Source organism: Pinus tabuliformis, chromosome X (genome assembly GCF_031772625.1).
Source record: "Pinus tabuliformis cultivar Carrire ecotype Pingquan chromosome X, CPIR1, whole genome shotgun sequence".
Classification (NCBI taxonomy): Eukaryota; Viridiplantae; Streptophyta; class Pinopsida; order Pinales; family Pinaceae; genus Pinus; species Pinus tabuliformis.
Genome location: NC_142308.1, coordinates 377575425 through 377601475, shown reverse-complemented (window position 1 = coordinate 377601475; position 26051 = coordinate 377575425). Strand labels below are relative to the sequence as shown.

The 26051-nt window shown below is 34.4% G+C and overlaps 1 protein-coding gene across 1 annotated transcript; it reads right to left on the bottom strand.

Moving 5' to 3' along the window:
• Positions 1 to 3004: 3004 nt before the first annotated feature.
• On the bottom strand, positions 3005 to 4391 carry LOC149140092 (E3 ubiquitin-protein ligase ATL23-like). The gene has a single exon (XM_089449430.1). The coding sequence runs from the start codon at positions 4089 to 4091 to the stop codon at positions 3546 to 3548; it is 546 nt and encodes a 181-aa protein (XP_089305556.1). The 5' UTR covers positions 4092 to 4391; the 3' UTR covers positions 3005 to 3545.
• Positions 4392 to 26051: the final 21660 nt, after the last annotated feature.

The following is a 26051-nucleotide window of genomic DNA, read 5'->3' as shown; positions in this document are numbered from 1 at the left end:
TCATATTTTACGGTTGTAGGCACAAAACTGGGAAAATAAGACTACATTTTCTACTTTGCAGGCTTATGCATGCGACTGGGAGTTCAAGTCAATTGAAAAGAAATATGATTTAGGGTTTGGGAACCTGGAGGGGTGGTTTAGCTCCTGTGGGTCCTGTAGTTCCTAAGGAAGGTCAGTAAGGTTTCGGTTTTGGTTTTTTGATTCCAACTCCTTAACTGTACCTAGGAGGTTGAGTCATATCATAGTAACTCTTCGTCACATGTTTACCTCGGTAGACCGGTGAACTTGGGTAAATGTGGGAGGATGGTGTTACATCCTACACCAAATGGTGTAAGGATTAATTGGGACCTTATATCGGGGAGATCCCCTTTATGTTGCTGGTATCCAATGTAGTCAACGCAAGCCTTCAATGATTTCACTTATTACACAACTTTTCGCATTGTTTTCTTTAGTGTGATCTTCCTTTGTAACTTCTACCTTTGCCTAGATATCTCACTGAACCTTTGTGATAATTGAGGTCCACCATTTTATTAAAATGCCTAATAATCCAGATATATTATATTAGTGACAACCTCCACAAGATCCATTTCTCCTATTCTAATATAAGTTTTATAAAAAATTAACATTTGGGAGCACATAGTGAGTATTTCTTGCTCACTAAGACCATCAACACTCCATGTATAGAGGTTCTTAGCATTATATTTTCTTTGATCCGTGGAGTTTTCAAAAGCTTCTAGGTCATGAGGTGGCTTTCAGTGCATATACTGAGGAGTTATTTTATATGCCACAAAGGCATGGGATTTTATTGTTGGTGGCATTGTGATTGCATTGAAAGACATTGTTGGCATATATGAGAATTTTTTATTTTCTAGTGAAGAGCTTGATGCAACAAAGGTAGATGCAGAAGTAGGGGTTGGAGTGAACTATAGAAGTAAAAGGATTAGCTTCTATTATGTGAACATTAAGATTGGGCGCATTAATATTTTTCGGACTACATCTATGATTTATCTTTGTTTTTCTGCTAATTTTATTAACCATTGTAACAATGATTTACAATGCCTTTTCAATATCTTCATCAAATTTTTCATGGGGTTTATTTTAGCTCATTAATGGATGTAAGCAATGAGCTAGAAACAAGTTCTTTAAATTGTTATGCCCTTAGAAGGTCCAAGGCTTATACTATTTTTTGACATTGAATTTGAAGTTGGTCAACTTATCCCTGTTTTGCAAACTTAGATTCACTTATTTGAATTCCTAGTCCTCTTAAGTCAAGGTTTGTCCAATTTCCTTGTTGAGTATTCTGGTTGTTGTCTACTTTGTCAAGAACATAATGGAGTTGCCACAATAAGTTTGGAAGTCTTATTTGAAATCTTTAAAGGCTCAAGTGGAGGGAATTATGTGGATTTGATGTTGGTGGATCCATGGACTAATTCCAAGCCTGCCGAGAGGTAACCTAACTACCCCTTTCCTCAATGTTTGGAGTAGATGAAATAGATAACTGTTATCCACTATGTTTAGAGTAGATGAAATAGATAATTGTTATCCATCGAAAAACAAGCAATATTGCTGATTAGTATGAAAGCTACTCCAGCCTGATTTCTTTAATTAAAAAAATAACAATCCAACTAATCCATCAAAACCCTAATCAAATATAAGAGAGTGGACCAATAAATTTAAACCAACCGTATTTGAACAAACGTAAAATTTAACTTACCTATCGATAACCACATTCCACGTAACGTACACTAATTTACTGCCGAGTCACAACCCTCTGACCCTTTGATAGAAATAATTAAATTGGTACCATATTTTAATTATGAAAGTCGTTGCTGACGTCGAAAGTAAATTTAGATGCTCCCCATTGCGAAAAGGTCCATAACGACATTGTAATTTATTGAAAGCAAAAGAAAATACTTTGTCAGCCACCATGCCCGTAGTCACCCGGAAGATTTTAAACCGATAAGATACGGACATACTTAAGGTTAAGTAAACTAGCAAAACTAGTTTGGCTTGGCAAAGTAAATTGAAATTGCATGTTTCTGTACATGTTGTCTGAAATATTGAAGCCATGAATTTTTTGTTAATCGTAAAAAGGTTTTGAAGCAGCAAAAATTAGAAGCAACATATGATAAATAATTTTATGGAATTTTTTTATTATATATAAAAAATAAATGAAAATATTTATGAATTTAATAAAGTGTTGTCTATAAAAATTAAAAAAAAAAATAAGGAATTTAATTAAATTTATTTTACATGTCAAAAATAAATTAACACTATCAAAAACCTTTAACGTACAACTCAACAACAAAACTTTCTACCAAAATTTTTATAATTTCCACTAAAATTTGTATTATTTTTAAAGCATTGTTTTAATAACATTTAATAATTCTCATGATCTAACTGTTTATCAACAACATTTACACAGCAACAGAAATCTGGCCAAATCAAATTCCAAAGAAAATCAAAAGAGTGAAGGAGGCTCGTTATACAACACTCATAATACATAATTGGGAAATATAATACAACACTCATCCCTGAATTAGAGTTGAAATTTGTTTTTGCCTGAATTATAGTTGAAATTTGTTTTTGTTTTGCTCGCGCACGAGATTAAGCTGAGATATTACTTTAAATAGTTTTTATTTTTCTCATGTTGGAGAATAAGCTGACATATTACTTTAAATATACGATTTATTAAGATCAAAATTATTTTTAACTCCACCATTTATAATTGGTTAAAAAATAGGTTTGCGGAGGATAATAGGATGAGGCTTTAAATTTGTTAGGAAAATAATAGAAATATTTGAAAGATTTTGATAATTTCGGGAAAGTTAGAATAATGGTCAATTTTGACTAAAAAAATTTTAATGGTGCTGAATTCATTTCCACTAATAAAAAACAAGATTTAAACACTAAAAAGACAAATTTACAAACCTCATTTTTAAATGGGATGTCAAAAATATTTAACATTTCAAAAACCAGAAATCTTTATAACATAAATGAAAACCTAAATTAAATTTTCTCTACTGTCATTAAGGAAAGACTAATCCATTTATGTGGGTAGTAGTCTAAACATATTGCTTTTTCTGCCTTGAAAAATTAAGGAAAGACTAATCCATTTATGTGGGTAGTAGTCTAAACATATTGCTTTTTCTGCCTTGAAAATCATGGAAATTCTAGCAATATTTTGATAAAATCGGACAGCTATTTTTGTAAATCCAGGTTACCGCTGTCAAACTTCAAGATGCCTCAAACTTCAATATGCCTCAAAGGTTTTTGATGGCTCTGAATCCATTTTCACCATTAAAAACATGATTCAAACACAGCTATCAAACTTAGGATGTCTCAAAAGTTTTTGATGATGTTGAATCCATTTTCACCATTAAAAACAAGATTCAAACATTGCTACTAATTGTTTTTACCCTATTGCAACTAAGCTTTTTCGTCGAAAAAAAAAAAAAAAAAACAACTTTTACCTAAAGCTTTTTCAAAAAAAACGAAAAACGAAAAACTTGGTCCGATGCACATAGCCGCAACCCAAAGCGTCCTCAACCTCTACACTGTGTAGGTGTTAGGGTTATCGGCATTTCAACAACGACACTCTCAGCAGGAGCAGGCTGAGGTAGATGCCCCAATTCTTGATCGTGATCCCGCCCCTGCTTTTGGGGCAACGCCGCCGCAGGCGCGCAACCATTCACACCATTCTTTTCCCCGCTCTCGCAAGTGGCGCTCGTCCTGCAAATAGGACAAACGGAGCGCTTTGAGAGCCACGCATCGGCGCAATGCACATGGAAGGCGTGGTCACATGCTGGAATCACGCGGCACCAGTCACCGATCTGGAGTGGCTCGAGGCATACCGCGCACTCGCTCTGCGGAGTCCGCTCTTCTTCTTTCAGGCATTCGACTGTGGGCAAACGCTGGAGGTCAGCCTCTGAAAGGCCCTGTTGCTTGGGAACCTTGCTGTTCTCCTCGAACTGTCGCTGTCCACGCCTCTGATACAGAGACACATAGGAGACAAGACAGAGATAGAACGCCACCAGCATGGCCATACCAGCGCAGAACAACAACAGGGATACCACAATGGCTAAAATCATTCTCTCTCTAATCTAATTGCAGGCTGATTATAAAAACTAAACCTCAAAACCAGACGATATGCTGTGGATCAAGAATATCCCATCTCTAAAGCAGGCATCACAGAGCAGCAAGATCTGACATGGGAGGGGAGGCAAGCAAGCCTTTAAATCATTGTTATTTCTACAAGTCCAGACAGACAAACGATGGCCGCCATGCCATCGCTGATATTGCCTTGCTGGTCTCTACAGTGGCCACCCACCAATAATGAAAAAAATGGTCATACTGCTTGGAATTATGGCTTAAACCCATTTACCATCTTATCATTTCAAACCTCCCAACAAGAATTTTATCATTTTTTTTGCCGTAAATTGGACAATTTCACACCAAAAGCAGACTTTCGATCTAAAAATTGACCCCACTTCAACATTTTGAGAATAAAATCTCCCGAGTGGATAATCTTAACCCATTAATTATTATTTTATATTGTGGATTCCTTCAAAAGAGCTTGCGTGCACGGCTATGATTGTTGTTCTCAAAGAATGATGTGAGATCTCAAGTTGATTTAATTGTTAAACATGGAAATGATAAATTTTCCCCTTTGCTAATTAAAATAAAATATCTCAACTTGCACACCATTTTGAATGCCAATGCTTTATTCTGTAAAATAAATTTCGTGATAGGATCCAACCATTTTGAATGCCAATGCTTTATTCTGTAAAATAAATTTCGTGATAGGATCCAACTTTTAGTGTTGAATTTAATTCATATAATCAATGACCACCTTTTAGTGTTGAACTTAATTCATATAATCAATGATGTCAGTGAATCACCTTTTAACTGTTTAACTCAATTCATGTATCTATAATGCCATTGAATCCACCTTTTAGTGTTGAACTTAATTCATATAATCAATGATGTCATTGAATCACCTTTTAACTGTTTAACTCAATTCATGTATCAATAATGCCATTGAATCACCTTTTAACTGTTTAACTCAATTCATGTATCAATAATGCCATTGAATCCTTTATAGTAAGGGAGACCTTACCTTAACATTTAACTTAGCCTTTTTTCTCTTTCTATTTTTTAAATAACATTTTATTATATTAAATTAATAATAAAATATTTAAATTTTTATTTATATATTTTTAAACCAATTTAAAATATATTATTATTTTTTAATATTAATAAATCAAAATACAAAATTTCATTAAATTCAATTCATATATTTGTAATGTCCAACTCTCCCATGACTTTAAACTTATTAAATGAAGTGTTCTTACTTTTACCATTTTGAAATTTTCAAATAAAAATATTTTATTTTTAAAAATATATAATAATTTATTTCTATTATTTTTTAAATATAAATGAATATTAAAAGATGAGAATAATAAATGAATATTAAAAGATGAGATTATCTTGACAGATAGCATTGTGGTTAGGGTTTTATGTTTTTGCCACAAGTCCTAGTTACTATATATAAATCAAATAAGTTGGTGAGTTAGACTTTGGATTTATGAAAAAAAAGTGGTTGATTATTGAAACTAATCCTTTAAAGATCATTAGATCTGCTACGTATCAAAGATGTTGTACTACAAAATTAATCTCACACCTCATTAATTCGAGCAACATGGACATAGATGTTGCAAGAAGAGCCATCTTGTGGTTTATAATTTGAGATTTAACAATGCCTCATCCTTTTATAATTGAAGCGACAAGGTTAAGTTCCTCAATTCTAATCCATTGGGTGATCAACATAGCAGGAAGGTAATCAACATAGCAGGAAGGCATAATAGGGTTCACTTAATCGAGGGGTTCTAGAGGACGACAATTTTTTTTTTTCTCTTAGTGAAGATATAAACAAGCCACATCATTCACCTCACTTGTATCCATTCTCAAGTGAATGGTAGCAAACCTTTAGATATAGTTTCAAGTAATTATTTGTCATTTCCCTTGGAATTAATTATCAAAGAGGGGTTTTGATGATTTCAATTTCTTTTTGTAGAATTTCATATGGGGATTTTATGACTGGAGTCTCATTTGGTAAAGTCATTGTCCACAAATAGGAATGGATAGGATTGAGAGGTTTGAGGAATGTAAAAAGTATAGAAAATGTGTTAAAAAGAAGGCTTATGTCATAAATTTAGACTTACTAGAGGAAATTAAACTACATGAGATCATGAATATGGAAGAGTGTAGCGTGATTTTGGTCAAAGGAGGGCTTCTCTAGATTATGAGGATAGGTGAAGATATCAACAAAATTCTTTTGTCTTTGTGGAATTAGGGATGGCAAGCATTATTCTTGAAGAATTGGAAAGTAAATTTGATGCAAAGTGTACACATATGGAATATGTTCTTATATGGGATAGATTCACCAAATTACTTATAATTATTTAGTTAGATGATATTTTTAGAGAAATAGAAAATTGTTTAGAATTCTTTTATGAACTAGAAAACTCTTACAAGAGGTCATGAGAGGTGGTAATCGCTCACATCTTGGTGGGTCAATGACAATAAAAAATCCCAATGGATTTTATCATGATAAAGAAGCTATCTTCCAAATTATATTGGGCCTTGGATTATGAAGTGATCCCCTTCAAATGTGGGCACTACCACTAGTATGGTCATCTAGAAAAATATTGCATCCTTCCTCTCAAACAAAATATCCAGGTTCTCAAGGAGAACAAAGAGTTTCAATCAGTTTCACCTTTGAAGCATGATTGGTAGGAGGAAACACCAACAAATTACCTCACATTAACACCAGTAGAGAAATAACTTGAAAGTATTGAAGACTCCCTATCATTGCCTAGTAATAATATGGAAGGCTTGGGTAACCCAATTCTCCCTCTTCCTCTAATCCTTAAAAAATTACATATAATATTTGTTTTAGTTATTGGGAGGAAAACCTTCTCCTTTAGGAAGAAGTACTAACTTGGGATAGTCTATCACCTTGATAATTGGTACGGTGTACCTTGAAAAACATAGAACAATGAGATAAAACTCACAAACCACAAATTAATACAAGATATAACTTGGTAAATCCATCCCAATTGGAAAGAGAAGCTACTATACTATTTTTTTATGAATGGAAAATGGATGCAACTACAAAGAAGTGAGGCCTGTGAGCTGCTATAGTGTACTAACCCTCTTTGTTTTCTCTATGTCTATTCACTTTAGGCTACTCTACTCTCTATGGAACAAAATGCACTCCAATAGAATAATTTTATGAAAAACAAAATCACACATAGAAAACAACAAAATTCACCTACATTTTCTATTAAAAAGATACTAAGACTATAAAGATGTCTAGCAATAAAATTTGAAAAAAAAATATATCACATTTTACTTGAAAAATGAATTCGGATAATTGGCAAAAAGAAAAAAGCTAACCTAAACTCATTTAAATATCGGAAAATTTATTTTAAACTATGCTCAAAATAGTTTAACCATAAACACAAGAATTAAAAAAAAATCACTGGTGGCTAAATTGAATTTTCACTGTAAATTCGAAAAAAGTTTCAAGTAGAATTCAATTTACATTGTAAAACTTAAAACAAAATCAGCCTGTATGGAGAAATCAAATTAGAGTCTGTTCAGCAAAGAAAGAAATTAGGAATTGTTAAAGAAATAGCCTATCCGTATTCAGCCTTGACTACTCTGCTCATCTTCATCACTGGCCTCCACTTCCTCGCTCTCACAAGTGGCGCTGTGGCGCTATGGGGACCAAGAGGGAACGCTATGAGAGCCACGCATCCGCATAGAGTAAATGGAAGGTACGGCTGCATCATGCGATCATGCGGAACCTGTCACCGAACCGCGCACTCGCCCTCCCCGCGGCCGCCTCCGCTAACCAAACATATCTACGGCAACTTTCCTGTATTGAACGAGCCTCTGATGTTATTTCAACGGCTGCGATGCACGCTCACGATATCGTGAAGATTAAGAAGATCCCGTCTCCAAAGGTGGCGTGACAGAGCAGAATGATTTGACATGGAAGGGGAGGCCAACGATGGATGCCATGCCATCGCTGTCATTGCCTCGCTTGTGTCGGCAGTCAGGGCCACCACACTAGTAATAAAAAGAATCACACACCAGAGAGCATAAGACGTCGAAAAACATGGAGGCGTGATAATGTGGTTTGGAACGCGGAAGTGACAGATTATAATATCACAACCTTTCCAATCTACATGATTTCTAAATATATTCTATCCATCACCTCAAGTTTGTGGATAAGGTCACTTTGAAGATATAAAATAGATTGGTTATAATATCAAAGGTCACACCGAGGCCCATCCCGGAGGAGCTAACTCCGTGCCTCTCCTATACAACACCTTTTGGGCGTAAAGGTTTTGGACAAAAAAGTTTTCCCTGAACTGGTAGATTGGGTGTTAGTTGTTGGACATATGCAAATATGTAAATGGTACATGTACATTAAATTTGGGTAAATTGTATTAGTTATTGACAAGTTGGTTTCATACTGAATCAACAGTTATGTAACGGAGGCTCACATATAACACTAATGAATATCCAAACTATTGTATGGAGAACCATTTATAGATTGAATAGAGATTCCAATCCCTTGCCCCGTGGATGTTTCCTTGACACTTTGTCAGGGTTTTACCACATAAATCCTGAGTTATTTCTTGTGTGGTTGTATTCAGTTCCCTGTTAGTTACATTCCTTTCTTGGTTAATTTATAACTGTAAATGCCTTCTTTCTTTCTTGATCAGTAACTCATCTAACTACAAATGGTATCGGAGCCAGTTGAGTTGAGTTTACGTGCCAGTCAAGTTGAGTTAGCAATCTGCATGTGAAAAAAAGGGGCAATCTGCGTGTGGACAAAAAGGGCATTCTGCGTGTGCGTGGACCAGAGCTCGGAGAGCCTGCCGCTGTTGAGGAAGAGAACGCTTATTGCTGCGTGTCCCTGTGTAATCAAGCAGAACCCAGAGCTCGGAGAGCCTGCCGTTGTTGAGGAAGAGAACCCATTGCTGAAAAAAAATAAAAAATAAAAATAAATAAATAAATAAATAAATTGTTGTGTGTCCCTACATAATCAAGCAGAACCTAGAGCTCAGAGAGCCTGCTGCTGTTGAGGAAGAGAACCCATTGCCAAAAAAAAAAAGCGTGCGTGTTAAAGAAATCTGCTACGTGTGAACTGCCAAAGACTGAGAGACCAGAAATCTGTTGCGTGCGTGTTAAAGACCAGAAGTGCTGCCCTTTGTGTGGACTGGTGAGGAGGCACGTCAAGGAGAGTAGGGGTTTGCGTCAAGGAGAGCAGTGTGCCCATTGTTGGCCCTACCCAGAACATATCTGCGTGTGTTTACTGGTGTCCAGATGCAATATTTCGTCAATGAAGCCTAAATCAAGCTACTGTGAAATCCGGGTAATTATTTTAGCGGAAACAAAGATATTCATTGAATTGAAGAAAATGGAAAATAAAGCAGGGTTTGTATAAGGGTTTCATTAAATTCGATGATCAAAGTTTTTTTTTTCTTTTGAAATTACACAAAAGAGAATTTTTTCCAGAAAAATGTTGTAGGTTTTCTAAGTCAATTGGGAAAAATTTGGTAAAGTAAAATTTTGAATTTTTTATTGGGGAATTTGTGAAATTTTTCCAGAAAATTGAAGTAGGAAATTAAAAAAAAGGGGGACTTGGAAAACCACTTAGAAAACCCTTTGTTTTTTAGAAACCCTAGTTAAAAGACCAAAACCCTAGGAGGAAAGAAATGGCCAAGATGTCGAATGCAAAGTTCAAGGTGGAGAAATTCACCGACAAGAGCAACTTTGCTCTATGGAAACTAAAAGTTTGGGATTTGCTTCTGCAACAAGGGTTGCACAAAACATTGGATAGAGAAAATAAGAAACCTGCAAGCATCACTGATTCGGACTGGGAGGACTTGGATGCCCGAGCTCTCAGTACAATCAGGTTATGCTTGGCAGATGAAGTTCTCTTCAACATTGTTGAAGAAAGTACAACTTATGACTTATGGGAAAAACTAGAAAAACTATATATGACAAAGTCGTTAACCAATAGAATTTATCTGCAAAGACAATTGTACAGTCTTTGAATGAAGGAGGGTTCAAAAGTTGCAGAAAATTTGAATGTTTTTAATACACTATATGCCAATTAACAGATATGTAAGTTAAAATTTAGGAAGAAGACAAACCTAAAACCTTGTTGTGTTCTATGCCCGAATCATGGGATCACTTCGTAATTTCAATCAGTTTGAGCACTGCTGATTCTTTGAAATTTGAATCAGTTGTGGGAGCTCTCTTATCTGAAGAAGTACGAAGGAAATCCAGTAATGAAACAACTGCATTAGAAGCCATGAGAGCTAGAGGACAGTCAAAGGAAAGAGGAGGAAAAACAAGGGGATCTTCCAGATCTAAATCAAAGGGAAAGAAGTGTAAGGAAAAATGTTGGCACTGTAATAAAATTGGACACCTGAAGAAAGACTGTTGGAAACAACAAGAGTCTGATAACTTGAAGAAGGAAGCAAATAAGGTTGATTCAAGTATGATAGACAAAGTTTTGTCTACTGAAGAATTATGTATGATAGATGAAACTTCATGTAATGTCTCTTAGGGTATTGAAAGCTGGCTATTAGACTCTGGTGCTTCTCATCACATGTGTCCACATAGGAATTGGTTTACTTCATATGAAAATGTAAGTGGTAGTTCTGTGTTTGTGGGTAATAATGTATCATGTCAAACTGTTGGGATGGGAAATATCAGGATTAAAATGTATGATAACACAGTTAGAACATTAACTAGTGTTAGACATGTATCAGATTTGAAGAAAAATTTGATTTCCTTGGGAGTGTTGGATTCGGATGGTTATAAGTTTACAGGTGAGAATGGCGTGCTGAAAGTCTTTAAAGGCACCCTAGTTGTTATGAAAGCAGAGAAGGTCAGAAATCTTTACAGACTCAAAGGAAGTACTTAGATCAGTGAAGTTGCGATTGTGTCAGAAAAAGAAGAAGCAGGTACTCGCCTATGGCATCAGCGATTGGGTCACATGAGTGAGAAAGGTCTTCAAATACTGATGAAACGTAGATCTCTTCCCGATCTTGAATCTTTGAAGTTGGATTTCTGTCAACATTGTGTGTATGGAAAACAATGTAAACAGAGATTTAAAACTGGAAATCATAAGTGTAAAGATATTTTAGACTATATTCATTCTAATCTATGGGGACCATCTCCTGTTGTATCATATGGAGGTGCTCTATATTTTTTAACGTTTATTGATGATTTCTCCCATAAAGTTTGGGTCTTTATGCTAAAAAAGAAAACTGATGAATTCAATGTCTTAAAACAATTTAAAGCAAAGGTAGAGAAAAGAACGGGCAAATCAATTAAATGTTTAAGAACTGACAATGGTGGTGAATTCACTTCAATAGAATTTGAACAATACTGTAAGGATGAAGGAATTGTTAGACACAAAACTGCTGTTTATACTCCTCAGCAAAATGGTGTTGCTGAATGTATGAATCAGACTCTTATGGAAAAAGCCAAAAGCATGATCAGCAATGCTAACTTGCAAAAGGAGTTGTGGGCAGAAGCAGTATCCACTGCGTGTTATTTAGTTAACAGATCACTTTCAGTAGAAATTAATTGTAAAGAGGTTTGGATAGGTCAGTTTTGTGATTATTCACATTTAAGGATATTTGGTTGTGATGCTTATTCTCTTATTCTTAAAAATCAGTGTTCAAAATTAGACCCAAAATCGAAATGTTATGTCTTTGTTGGGTATGACTATGCATTGAAAGGATACATGTTGTGGGATCCTACATCGTGGAAGATAGTCATTAGTAGAGATGTAACATTTGATGAATCTTCTTTTTTAAAAACAAATGTTGATAAAATTGAACAAGAACAGGTATCGCCAATTCAACAAGTTCAGTTGGAGACTAGATTTTTTGGTGACAGTCAAAAGGAAGAAGGAGCTTCTGGAGAAAAAGTTGTTGAAGATATAAAGGAAACTGTTGAAGTTTCTGAACCAGTTCAACAACTAGCCACTCTAAGAAGGTCTACAAGGAAAAGAAAAACTCGCAAAAGGTATGAATATTCTACTTCATCTTTTGCTTTGATTACTGAAGATGGGGAACCTTCTTGTTATCAGGAAGCAATAGATGATACGGATAACAAAAAATGGGAAACGACAATGGAAGAAGAAGTGGATTCCTTAGCCAAGAACAATACATGGGATCTTGTAGAACTTCCTCAAGGGAGAAGTGTTGTTGGATGCAAATGGGTCTTCAAGATGAAACAGAAAGTTGATGGAAGTATCGAAAGGTATAAGGCGAGACTGGTAGCAAAAGGGTATTCTCAAGTTGAAGGTATCGACTTTCATGAGATTTTTTCACCAGTTGTAAAACTTGTTTCTATTCATACTGTGTTGGCACTAACTGCATTACTTAATCTTGAGTTAGAACAGTTAGATGTTAAAACAACTTTTCTACATGGTGATTTGAATGAAGAGTTATCTATGGAATAACCAGAAGGTTTTGTACAAGGTCACAGCAGAAAATTATTTTGCAAGCTCAGGAAGTCATTGTATGGTCTGAGGCAGTCTCCCAAACAATGGTACAAGAAGTTTGACTCCTTCATGGTGAGCCAAAACTTTATTAGAAGTGAGTATGATCATTGTGTATACTTCAAAAGTTTCAATGGCATATTCATTATCTTAGCTTTGTATGTTGACGATATGCTTATTGCAAGCAAAAGCATGGAAGAGATCAACAGGTTAAAGGCTTAGCTCTCTAGGACGTTTGATATGAAGGACCTTGGAGCAGCAAAACATATCTTGGGCATGGAGATACACGGAGACAAGAAAATTGGTAAGCTTTGGTTATCGCAACAGAAGTATGTGGAGAAAGTACTTGAAAAGTTCTGTATGAACAATGTGAAACCTGTTAAGGTTCATTAGATTCCCATTTTAAGCTTTCTTCGGTTTTGAGTCCTAGAACTGATGAAGAAAAGCAGTATATGTCTCATGTACCATATGCAAATGATGTAGGCAATTTAATGTATGCGATGGTATCTGCAAGACCTAACATTTCACATGCAGTTAGAGTTGTCAGCAGGTTCATGGCAAATCTAGATGAAGAACATTGGCGAGCAGTGAAATGGGTGCTTCGATATCTAAGAGGCACAAGTGACCATTGCATCATCTTTAATGGTAGTGAAGGATCAGTCTGCGGATATGTAGATGCTGATTATGCAGGTGATTTGGACAAAAGAAGATCTACTACAGGTTATGTCTTTACTCTTGTAGGTGGAGCAATTAGTTGGATGTCAAAGCTTCAAGAAACAGTTGCATTGTCCACTACCGAAGCAGAATATATAGCTGCTTCAGATGCCAATAAAGAAGCAATCTGGTTAAAGGGTCTACTTGATGAGATTAGAAGGATGCAGGAGAAAGTGAATGTACTTTGTGACAGTCAAAGTGCTATTCACTTGGCCACAAATCCTGCTTATCACATTAGAACCAAGCACATTGTTGTAAGGTATCATTTTCTGAGACATGTGATCGATGGCGGAAAAGTAGCTCTTCAAAAGGTCCATACACGGGAGAATTGTGCAGACATATTCACAAAGCTAGTTATAGTAGAGAATTTGCAATGGCGTTTAGCTTCTCTTGGCTTGCAGAAGAGATGATGAATGGGCATGGGCAAGGGATTAGGAAAATTGTTGTCCAGGTGGAGTTTGTTGTTATCTAGGTGGATTTTTTTGGTAGTTGAAAACTAATTAATGTAAATTTGGGTAAATTGTGTTAGTTATTGACAAGTTGGTTTCATGCCGAACCAACAATTATGTAACGGAGGCTCATATATAAAACCTATGAATGCCCGCACTATTGTATGGAGAATCATTTATAGATTGAATAGAGATTCCAATCCCTTGCCCCGTGGATGTTTCCTTGACACTCTGTCAGGGTTTTACCATGTAAATCATGAGTTATTTCTTGTGTAGTTGTATTCAGTTTCCTATTAGTTACATTCCTTTATTGGTTAATTTATAACTGTAAATGTCTTCTTTCTTTCTTGATCAGTAACTCATCTAACTACATCCTCGACAGAATCTATAAAGCATCAAGCAAACATCTTACTTACTAGAGCATGTGCAGTGTTACAGGAGAGACTTACACTGCACCTCTATCACATTAAACAACAATTTGGTATTTCTCCCTTGGTAGGAAACACCCTTAGCAATAATGCAGACCCTATTTTAGGATGCAACCATATATTTTGATCCTTCTGCTTAGTCTTATGCTATGCTTTGAATTATTTTTCATTCTAATTTCATAGTTTATCTTAATGGCCAATCCAACCCATTTTTCAGCGTATGTATAATTTTTTTAGCTTGTTTTAACATTATACTATCTTATACTTCTATGTTAAGAGTACACTTTTGTCTTTGGTCTATTCTTCCTAATAAAACACTAACCTAAAATATGTAGCATATCGCTATATACTTTTCTTTAAAAAACAATACCATATCTATCACAAAAACAATTATTAATAAAAAAATATAATACTTTTTACCCACTCTTATTTGCATAGCAATGATAAAGACCTCTATTAACAATGTCATTATGACTAGCACAAACACATTAATAAATGGGGTTGATATATGTCAAAGGCCCCATTTTCCATCATTTATATGGCAATCACTTTTTGAAAATGAAACCAATCAACATAATTTTTTATTATTTATTAATATTAATATTAATATTATTTATATTAAAAATGTTGATGTCATTTATAGTATTAATATTATAAATTAAATATTAATAATATTAAAGTAATATAAAACCTAAAACCTAATTTTAATCTAATTTATAAACAATAATTATATTAATGTTTTGTAAGTCTTTAAATATGTCAAACAATGCCTTTAAGTAACTAATTTTTTTATAAATCTGAGTTAGACTAAAAAAAACAAAATCAAGAGAGAAATATATGTGCTTCTCCAGCTAGTTTCAAACTAATATATTCTTAGAAATGATGAGCAACGTTAAACTAGAAATCATAGTCATAATTATGCAATGTGGAGGTGGTGTGGAAATGCACCCAATCACCACTCCAAATGATGCAGATTTGAAGTGCCAAAGCAACCTTTGATACATAATTTTTTAACAAATTATAATGTCAGCCATGTTTCAAGAATGATTTTTTAATAAATTAAAGATAAGATCATACCAAAGAAACTAAAAAAAGATTCACATACCTTCTATATTATTCGTTGGATCCTGTATTAAACAAAGAATATTCATAGATTATCAAATCCTATCCATTCATAATTTAAAATTTTGAAATTCCTCAAGCCCAATTCCAATATAGACCATGTCTTCGGTGTAAAAATGGTGAAAGGAAGTGTGGGAGGAAAGTGTATGCATTTTTTGTTCTTTTGGAAAAATGGAAATAGAAAAACATTTCATTTTAGAATGTGAGGCCTTCAAAGACAACAGGGAAAGTTATGTAGATATGCTAGCAACTAGCTCTTGGGATAATCTATTTAGCGAGGGGTTTTTCGAGAAGCTTGGAGCATTTATTTTGAAGCTTCATAGAAAAAGGGTCAAATACATCAAGCAAATGAAAAAGCAATCTGTCCCATAGGCTATCTTTCACCTAGTGGAGGTTAAAATAATTTCTTCTTCTTCTTCTTCTTAAAAAGATAGTAACTACGAAATATAGTTACATATACGAAGTTCTGTTAAGAAACATTAGCCCCTCATTGTCACAAAATACTTTGAAAATTTCGCTGAGAGAAGTAATGTAGGAACATAAAAACAAATCAAAATATTAACAAAAAGGCAATACAACCAACAAAACTACCATGCAAAAACTTGAACCATAAAGTTCCCTACATCATATATTGAGATCCGGGAGATGGAACCTACGAATAATCACTCCAAGAAATTATATGCCCAGGGGAACAGACATACAAAACCTAGGTCAAAAGGGAACAACCCCCGAGCTAATGATAGAGCCCTTGGCCAAAAAGTCAAAACATATATGCCCTTCCCTGATAGAGGCTCCACGGTTATAAAGATGGTCCGCCAAGTGATTATGCTCCCTAAAAATATATGGTAGAAACAGATGGAAGAAAAAGAGGCAATAATGGACCCAATTTGCTCCATCCAATGGAGAAGAGGTGCAACTTCAAGCAAGGAAATTCCCTTGACCCAATGAATGGCCACCTTCGAGTCACCTGCAATCAGGATATGCTCTACAGCGAGCCATGAAGCACATCGAATCACCCCCCATAAGGCCAACACCTCTGCTATAACATTTGTGCCATATCCCCTTGATCATTAGAAGTAATAGGCCAGAGAAGGACTCAATCTGATTATCGCTCCACACCTACACTCCCCATTCACAAAGGCGCATCAAAAAAGTTGACTGGGAAGAAATTCTCTAGGTTCTTATATGACCATCTACAGATATGACTGATAGGTCTCCAAGGGCCAATTTCCAAAAGGTATGCCACAATATTCAGAGCTATGGATATCAAGTCTAGAGATTTATTCTCTAAAATGTAGAAATAACTACATTTCCATATACCCTAAAAAATGTATAATGAGTGTACCTTGAATGCTCGATGGTGGAAGGACCAATGATGGAGGCATGCAACAATGGAAGATATATCCACTAGAGAATTGATCTTTAGAATATTAGAGACATATTCCCAGGTTAAGATCGAAAAAGGGAAACTCAGAAATAGATGAGCCACCTTCTTAGTAGACGATTGCCATAATGGAAAAAGCCCCAGACCATTGAATCCTCGCTTAGCTAAAGTATCCCAGGTGAGGATTCGATTATGAAACACAAGGCAGATGAAACATTTTAATTTTGTTGGAACCTCCCACCTCCACATACAGGCCAACCATTTAGTACCGAGATCCTGTCAATTTACCTTAGTAATCAATGAATAAATTGCCTTAGCAGAGATGAATCCTCCATTGGAGAAGCCTTCCCAAGTAATTCTATCATCCTTCTCTGTGAATACTATCCCTACATGGCATAAATTAGAATGGCAGGAATCCCATTCAAAAGCCAGGTTTGGTGGGATATCCAACTTAACAACGTGTGACCAATTGGAGGAGGAAAAACTAGTGTTCTATGGAGCAAGGGATAAAAGTCCACTATCATGCAGGAACTGAATAATGGGAAGAGATAAGATATGTACTCCCTCCAATCTGATGAAGGCATCTAATCCAACTAAGATTTTGCTACCGCAACCAACCATCCATTTGAGATTACCGCACAACCATGGCTTATATTTCATTAGACTATGTCATATAAATGAGGCACCCTTTTTCTTCGATGCCCCTGCCGAGACCCACTATTCCATATTTATGTTATTAAGGTAATTATATCTTATGATTTCATGCCAAATTCTAGGTCCCATGAAATCCTTCTGTAAATTATTAGTTACTAGAGCCATATTGAAGTACTTTGTGTCTTTAATTCCCCAGCCACCTTCCTCCATCAGTTTGAAAATTATAGAGAGTTTTGATAGATGGAATTTCAAATTATTTCCAGAGCCTGTCGAGAAGAGTTTTGCTGGAATTGATTCAATCTTGTTGATGACCGATATTAACAAAAGTAATAGATGCATCCAACAGACTGAGATGCCTTGAAGGACAACCTTGATCATAATCATCCTACCACCCAATGTGAGCCACTTGTTTTCCCATAAGGTCAATTTCTTTTGAATTTTCTCAATAATCTAGGACCAGTCCCAGTTCTTGTAGTTGCAAGGCTTCAAGTGAAAGCCCTAATACTTGAAGCCACCATCTAGAGACCTGGTTCTAATCCTAAATAGGTATGCAATCTTCCTAGTCTCCTCCTCCTTTATGAAATTTGTAATGAGTTCTAATTTTTCTTTGTTTAAAATGAGACCAGAGGTATTCCAAATTTGGTAATGACTTGATGAAAGATGTAGCATTCAGAGAGCTTAGCCACTCCAAGACATAAGACATCATAAAAAAACAATAAGTGTAAGAGATTCCTATTTGATGTAATCCTACATCTAGTGATCCTTCGAACCATCTTGGCTTCTTTTAATCCTTTACTCAGTGCATCCATAGCCAAAATGAAAAGAAATAGTGAGAGTGCACAGCCTTACCTCAATCCTCTAGAAGTCTAAAAGAAGTATTTTGGCATACCACTGCTCAAAACAACTAAGTTAGTTGTCATGACACAAGCAATGATCTAATTAATATGTTTATAGCGGAAGATGATTCTATGAAGGATCAACCTAAAAACATCCCAATCGACCCTATCATATGCTTTGATAAGATCGATCTTTATCAAACAGTTTTTCAATTTGTGGGATTTTATGGAATGTATAGATTCTTGGGTTATCCCCATAGCATCTCGAATCGTTCTATCTCTAAAGAAATTTTCCACACTAATATGCTTAGACACACTAGAAAGCATAAGACGTCGAAAAATATGGAGGCGTGATAATGTGGTTTTGGAACGCGGAAGTGACAGATTATAATATCGCAACCTTTCCAATCTACATGATTTTTAAACATATTCTATCCATCACCTCAAGTTTGTGGATAAGGTCACTGTGAAGATATGAAATAGATTGGTTATAATACAAAGGTCACACCGAGGCCCATCCCGGAGGAGCTAACTCATTTATAATAAGAATGTTAATGTCATTTATAATATTAATATTATTAATTAAATATTAATAATATTAAACCTAAACTCTAATTTTAATCTAATTTATAAACAATAACTATATTAACGTTTTGTAAGTCTTTAAAAATGTCAAACAATGCCTTTTAAGTAGCTAATTTATTTATAAATTTGAATTAGATTAAAAAAACAAAATCAATAGAAAAATATGTGTGCTTTTCCAGCGAGTTTCAAACTAATATATTCTTGGAAATGATGAAAAACATTAAACTAGAAATCATAGTCGTAATTATGCAAAGTGGGGGTGGTGTAGAAATGCATCCAATGGCCACTCTAAATGAAGCAGATATGAAGTGCCAAAGCAACCTTTCATATATAAATTTTTAACAAATTATAATGCCAGCCAGGTTTCAAGAATGCTTTTTTAATAAAATAAAGATAAGATCATGTCAAAGAAACTAAAAAATGATTCACATATTTTCTATATTATTTGTTGGAACTTGTATTAGACGAAGAATATTCCTAGATTATCAAATCCTAGTCATTTATAATTTAAAATTTTGAAATTCCTCAAACACAATTCCAATATAGACCATGTCTTCTGTGTAAAAATGATGAAAGGAAGTATGGGAGGAAAGAGTATGCATTTTTTGTTCTTCCGGAAAAGTGGATACAGAAAAACATTTCATTTTAGAATGTGAGACCTTCAAAGACAATAGGGAAAGTTATGCAAATATGCTGGCAGCTAGCTCTTGGGATAATCTATTTAACAAGGGGTTTGTCAAGAAGCTTGGAGCATTTATTTTGAAGCTTCATAGAAAAGGGCCGAATACATCAAGCAAATGAAAAAGCAATTTGTCCCATGAGATGTATTTAGCCTCGTAAACAGTAAAATAATTTTTCTTCCTCTTCAAAAGATAGTAACTACGAAATATAGTTACATATACGAATTTCTGTTAAAAAACATGGGCCCCTCATTGTGTCAAAATACTTTGAAAATTTGGCTGAGAGAAGTCACGTAAGAACATAAAAACAGATCAAAATAGTAACAAAAAGGCAATATAACCAACAAAACTACCATGCAAAAAATCGAACCATAAAATGCCCTGCATCATATATTGAGATCTGAGAGATGGAACCTATGGATAATCACTCCAAGAAATTATACGCCCAGGGGAAGAGACATACAAAACCTACGTCAAAAGGGAAAATCCCCCAAGCTAATGATAGAGCCCTTGGCCAAAAAGTCAAAACATATCTGCCCTTCCCTGATAGAGGCTCCACGGTTATAAAGATGGTCTGCCAAGTGATTATGCTCCCTAAAAATATATGGTAAAAGCATGTGGAAGAAAAAGAGTTCATCATGGACCCATTTTGCTCCATCCAATGGAGAAGAGGTGGAACTTCAAGCGAGGAATGGCACTTGACTCAATCAATGGCCACCTTCGAGTCACCTGCAATCAGGATATGCTCTACAGCGAGCCATGAAGCACATCGAATCACCCCCATAAGGCCAACACCTCTGCTCTAACATTTGTGCCATATCCCCTTGATCATTAGAAGTAATAGGCCAGAGAAGGACTCAATCTGATTATGGCTCCACACCCGCACTCCCCATTCACAGAGGCGCACCAAAAAAGTCGACTGGGAAGAAATTCTCTAGGTTCTGATATGAACATCTACGGATATGATTGGTAGGTCTGCAAGGGCCAATTTCCAAAAAGTATGCCGCAATATTCAGAGCTATGGATATCAAGTCTAGAGATTTATTCTCTAAAATGCATAAATTCCGACATCGCCATATACCCTAAAAAATGTATAATGAGTGTGCCCTGAATGCTCGATGGTGGAAGCACCAGTGATGGAAGCATGCAACGATGGAAGATATATCCACCAGAGAATTGATCTTTAGAATATCAGAGACCTATTCCCAGGTTAAGATCGAAAAAGGGAAACTCAGAAATAGATGAGGCACCTCCTCAGTCGACGATTGACACAGTGGACAAAGCCCCGAACCATTGAATCCTCGTTTAGCTAAAGTATCCCAGGCGAGGATTCGATTGTGAAACACAAGGCAGATGAAACATTTTTAATTTGCTGGAACCTCCCACCTCCAGATACAGGCCAACCATTTAGTATTGAGATCCTGCCAATTTTCCTTAGTAATCAATGAATAAATTGCCTTAGTAGAGATGAATCCTCCATTGGAGCAGCCTCCCCAAGTAAGTCTATCATCCTTCTTTGTGAAGACTATCCCTACATGGCATAAATTAGAATGGCAGGAATCCCATTCAAAAGCCAGTTTTGGTGGGATATCCAGCTTAACAATGTGTGACCAACTGGAGGAGAAAAAACTAGTGTTCTATGGGATACCAATATGAACAAGGGAGAAAAGTCCACTATCATGTAGGAACTGAATAATGGGAAGAGATAAGATATGTACTCCCTCCAATCTGATGAAGACATCTAATCCAACTAAGATTTTACTACCGCAACCAACCATCCATCTCAGATTACTGCACAACCATGGCTTATATTTCATCAGACTATGTCATATAAATGAGGCACCCTTTTTCTTCGACACCCCTGCCAAGACCCACTATTCCAAATTTGTGTTATTAAGGTAATTATATCTTATGATTTCATGCCAAATTCCAGGTCCCATGAAATCCCTCCGTAAATTATTAGTTACCAGAGCCATATTGAAGTACTTTGTGTCTTTAATTCCCCAGCCACCTTCCTCCATCAGTTTGAAACTTATAGAGAGTTTTGATAGATGGAATTTCAAATTATTTCTATAGGCTGCCCAAAAGAATTTTGGGCGAATTGATTCAATCTTGTTGATGACCGATATTAACAAAAGAAATAGATGCCTGAGATGCCTTGAAAGACAACCTTGATCATAATCATCCTAGCACCCAATGTGAGCCGCTTGTTTTCCCATAAAGTCAATTTCTTTTCAATTTTCTCAATAATCTAGGACGAGTTCCGCTTCTCAATAATCTAGGACGAGTTCCGCTTCTTGCAGTTGCAAGTCTTCAAGTGAAAGCCCTGATACTTGAAGCCACCATCTAGATACCTGGTTCTAATCCCAAATAGGTATGCAATCTTCCTAGTCTCCTCCTCCTTTATGCAATTTGTAATGAGTTCTGTTTTTTCTTTGTTTAAAATGAGACGAGGGGTATTCCCAAATTTGATAATGACTTGAGAAAGATGTAGCATTCAGAGAACTTAGCCACTCCAAGGCATAAGACGTCATCAACAAACAATAAGTCTAAGGGATGCATATTTGATGTAACCTTGCATCTAGTGATCTTTCCAACCATTTTGACTTCTTTTAATCTTTTACTCAGTGCATCCATAACCAAAATGAAAAGTAATTGCGAGAGTGCACAACCTTACCTCAATCCTCTAGAAGTCCAAAAAAAGTCTAGAAGAAGTCTACTTTTATGTCTCCATTCATATTCCTGGACTTTGAGAGATCCAAAATTGACTTCTTAATTTGTTCCCAAAAGAAGTTTGGGAGTGAGGGATCCATTAGATATTTGATTTTCAATGTTAGCAAGCTCCTGTATAAGCTAATTTTTTCGCTTGGTTACCCATGATTTAACCACCGTCTTCAGACGCCTTAGGTTATGTGAAACCATGTCAATCTTCTTGGAATGATCTCCACGAGTGGTTGTAGCCCAACTCTTGAATCAGTTCAGTTAACTCCTTCTCTTGGAGCCATGAATGATTAATTTTGAAAGGCTGACATCATGCTCGCCATTCCATTCTAGGATGATTGTAAGATGGTCTAAGATTTTTGCATATGAAGATGTAGAAGTCAAGTTTTGAAGTCTACTGTAAAGAGATATGTGGACAAGGAACCTATCAAGCCTCTTCGCTATAATATCGACACCAGTACGCCCATTTCTCCATGTTGGACATAATGGAGAAGGGGGCTTTGTACTTAACCATTTTGCGAGAGAATAGTTCATTGAAAACGCCCGCTATCGCAGGAATTAAGTGACTTGCCAAATCCTTCATTCTAGTCGCTAAGTAGTAAGAGAGTATTGAAAGTCAAAGATAATACTATAAATAGAATTACGGGGCCGACACCAGAAATAGTCTGTGGAAGCCAATCAACTGAACCAAGACAAGAGTTCGGGTTCTTCAAAATCAACAAACCAGGCATCCAATCATCATAGTTATTATATACATGACTATCTGGCATCTAAATTAAACGTTCTTTGACTATCTGGCATCTAAATTAAACGTTTTTTGGCCGGAGTCGTGTTGTCGTAAGACGCTAGGAGACACGAAAACAAGCGTTTGGTTTGGGGCAGGTAGGATTCGTTGCACTTGCGTATCAAACATGTTTTGTCCCGTGTTTGTTTTAACAAGCATGTATCTTTTGAGATGCATTGAACAATTGTTTCATAAGAAAATATAGATTTTAGATTTTTGCGATTTATATCGATTTTGATAAATATTTTTTTAAGATTAATCACTAACCATTTGTGATGTAATTAATTTAAAAGATATTATCAAAATGAAAAAATCTCCCACAATTTTTAAAATCTTGAATCTTTATTTTTATGTCTCTCTTCCTATTGTTCATTCTTGTTTGTCTCAAGGAGTTTTGGGGTAAAAATGAAATGAAAATAATCTTATTAGTTGCCGCGTTTCCTTTTTCAAATTTTTTTTTTTTTTTTTCTTTTGCTAAAAAACCATATTTTAATAAAATTTTCTACATTTTTTCAAATAAATAAATAAATTTAATTTTTGAAAACTTTTATAATATAATTTAAATTTATGATTTCAAAAAATTATTTTTTCATATTAAAAAAACCAACCGTAAAACCTTTGCAATTCAATTTTTTTCTTAAAGAAAAAACCTTATTTTGATAAAGCTTTCTACATTTTTTTAAATAAATAAATAAATTTAATTTTTGAAACTTTTATAATATAGTTTAAATTTATGATTTCAAATTTTTTCTCTTCATATTAAAAAACCAAAAAAAAAAATTTAAACTAACCGTTTTGACAATATTTTATGAGATTGGTTCACCATGTGTAATTTTTTCTTAGTTTGACATTCTAAAAGCAATATATCTCTTTAATGGTCATTAACAAATGCTAATTTAAATGGACATTAAAAGAAGTTAACTTAATTATTAAAACTAGGAATGCTGAATTGATAATGACTAAATTGAATTTTAATAAATTAGTGTTATAGCTTTAAACGGACATTAAAAGAAGTTAACTTAATTATTAAAACTAGGAATGCTGAATTGATAATGACTAAATTGAATTTTAATAAATTAGTGTTATAGCTTTTTTTTTTTTTATAATGGCAGTTTTGGTCATCTTCTAGGCGAATAGCTTTAAATTTCGGATAAGAAATGGAGAAGAATTAGGTGAAGGAGAGAATAGGGATAGGGTAATGATGAATATCATGTAAAAGAATTTGGATCAATGATAAGATGTGCAATTTTTCTGTTTTTCTAATTTTACTTTTTAATCTTTTTTTTTTTTTTTTTTTTTATAAGTTTGGTAGATCTTTCTTTTTCATTAATATTAAGCAAATTGATACCACATAAAACAGGTTAGGTGGGAAAAGTTTGGTAGATCATTCTTTTTCATTAATAATAAGCAAATTGATACTACATAAAACAAGTTAGGTGGCCTCAACTAACCTCATGATAAGCCTTCCAGTCTATTGGCCACCTAACCGCATGAAAAGCCATCCAAGTCTGTTGACCACCAAACCTCATGATAAGCCATCTAATAGCAAAAAAATTGAGCTTTTCTACCTAAACTATATAAGTTTCATTCTCACCCATACTCTAGTTTCCTATATTCATATATAACTACACATTGAAACTTAAAAACTATCTAGATAAGTACTAAACAAAACTAACCCCAAAAAAAAACAACATTCTAATCTGTAAAAACTATCCGAATAAGTACTAAACAAAACTTTAAAAAAACCAACATTCTAATCTTCGTGTTCAAAACCCACCGAATTAAGTATCATTTTTATTTAAAAAATCATATTTTTATATATAGAATATTATTTATTAATACATATTGATTTTGATTATATTAAAAATTCAATTTTTGGTTTATTTTTAGTTAATTTCCATGTGTTTTAAATTTTATATGTTTGATGGAGTAAGTTATTATTTATGTGATTGCAATATTATTTAAAATATTATTAACTGAAAATTTATATTTATACATAGAGAAGGTGTGTAAATTTTTACAAGTTTGTAGTGAAATGGTTGTTAAGGAATTCATTTAAAAAAAAATAACAATTTAATATCTAATTATTATTATAATATGCATGACATATGGGAAGCCTGCTGTTCTCCCGCGAACGGTGGCTGTCCACGCCTCTGTTGCAGAGAAACGTAGGAGACAAGATAGAGATAGAACGCCACCAGCAACAGGGACACGATGATGGCTAAAATCAATCTCTCTCTAATTGCAGCATAATTATAAAAACGGAATCTAAGCCATATATATAAGAGCTGCCGTGCACGGTTATGATAGTTGCTGTCAAAGAATGATGTGAGATCTCAGGTTGATTTATAATGTTAAACATGGAAATGATTCCTCTCATCAATTTTCCCTCCCTCTGCTCATTAAAATATCTCAACTTGCACCATTTTGAATGCCAAATCTTTCTTCTGTAAAATAAATTTAGTAACGGGATCCACCTTTCATGAACTTAATTGTTGATATCTCTATGATGTCATTGAATCTCCTTTAACCGTTTAACTGAATTCATGTGTCTATAATGCTATTGAATCCTGTAGAGGAATGGGGACTCTCCCTTAACATTTAACTTAGTCTTTTTCTTTTTGCTCCTCTTTTTTAGATAATATTTTATTACATTATATTAATTATAAAATATTTAAAATTTTATTTATATATTTTTAAACCAAATTAAAATATATTATTATTTTTTAACATTAATAAATCAAAATACAAAATTTCACTAAATTCATATATCTCTAATGCCCAACTTTCCCATGACCTTAAACTTATTAAATGAAGTGTTCTTACTTTTATTTTTTGAAATTTTCAAATAAGATTATTTTATTTTCAAAAGTATATAATAATTTATTTATATTATTTTTAAAAAATAAATGAATATAGTGAATTAGTTATGTATTATTTTTTAAAATAACTTTATAATATTAAAATATGAGATTATCTTGATTGATAGTATTGTAGTTAGGGTTTTATGTCTTTTTCATAAGTCTTAGTTACTATAGATAAATCAAATAAATTGGTGAGTTAGAGTTTGGGGTTATGAAAGAAAAA

Coding starts and splice junctions, on each gene's coding strand:
- LOC149140092 (XM_089449430.1), bottom strand. CDS start 4,091: ATGATTTTAGCCATTGTGGTATCCCTGTTGTTGTTCTGCGCTGGTATG.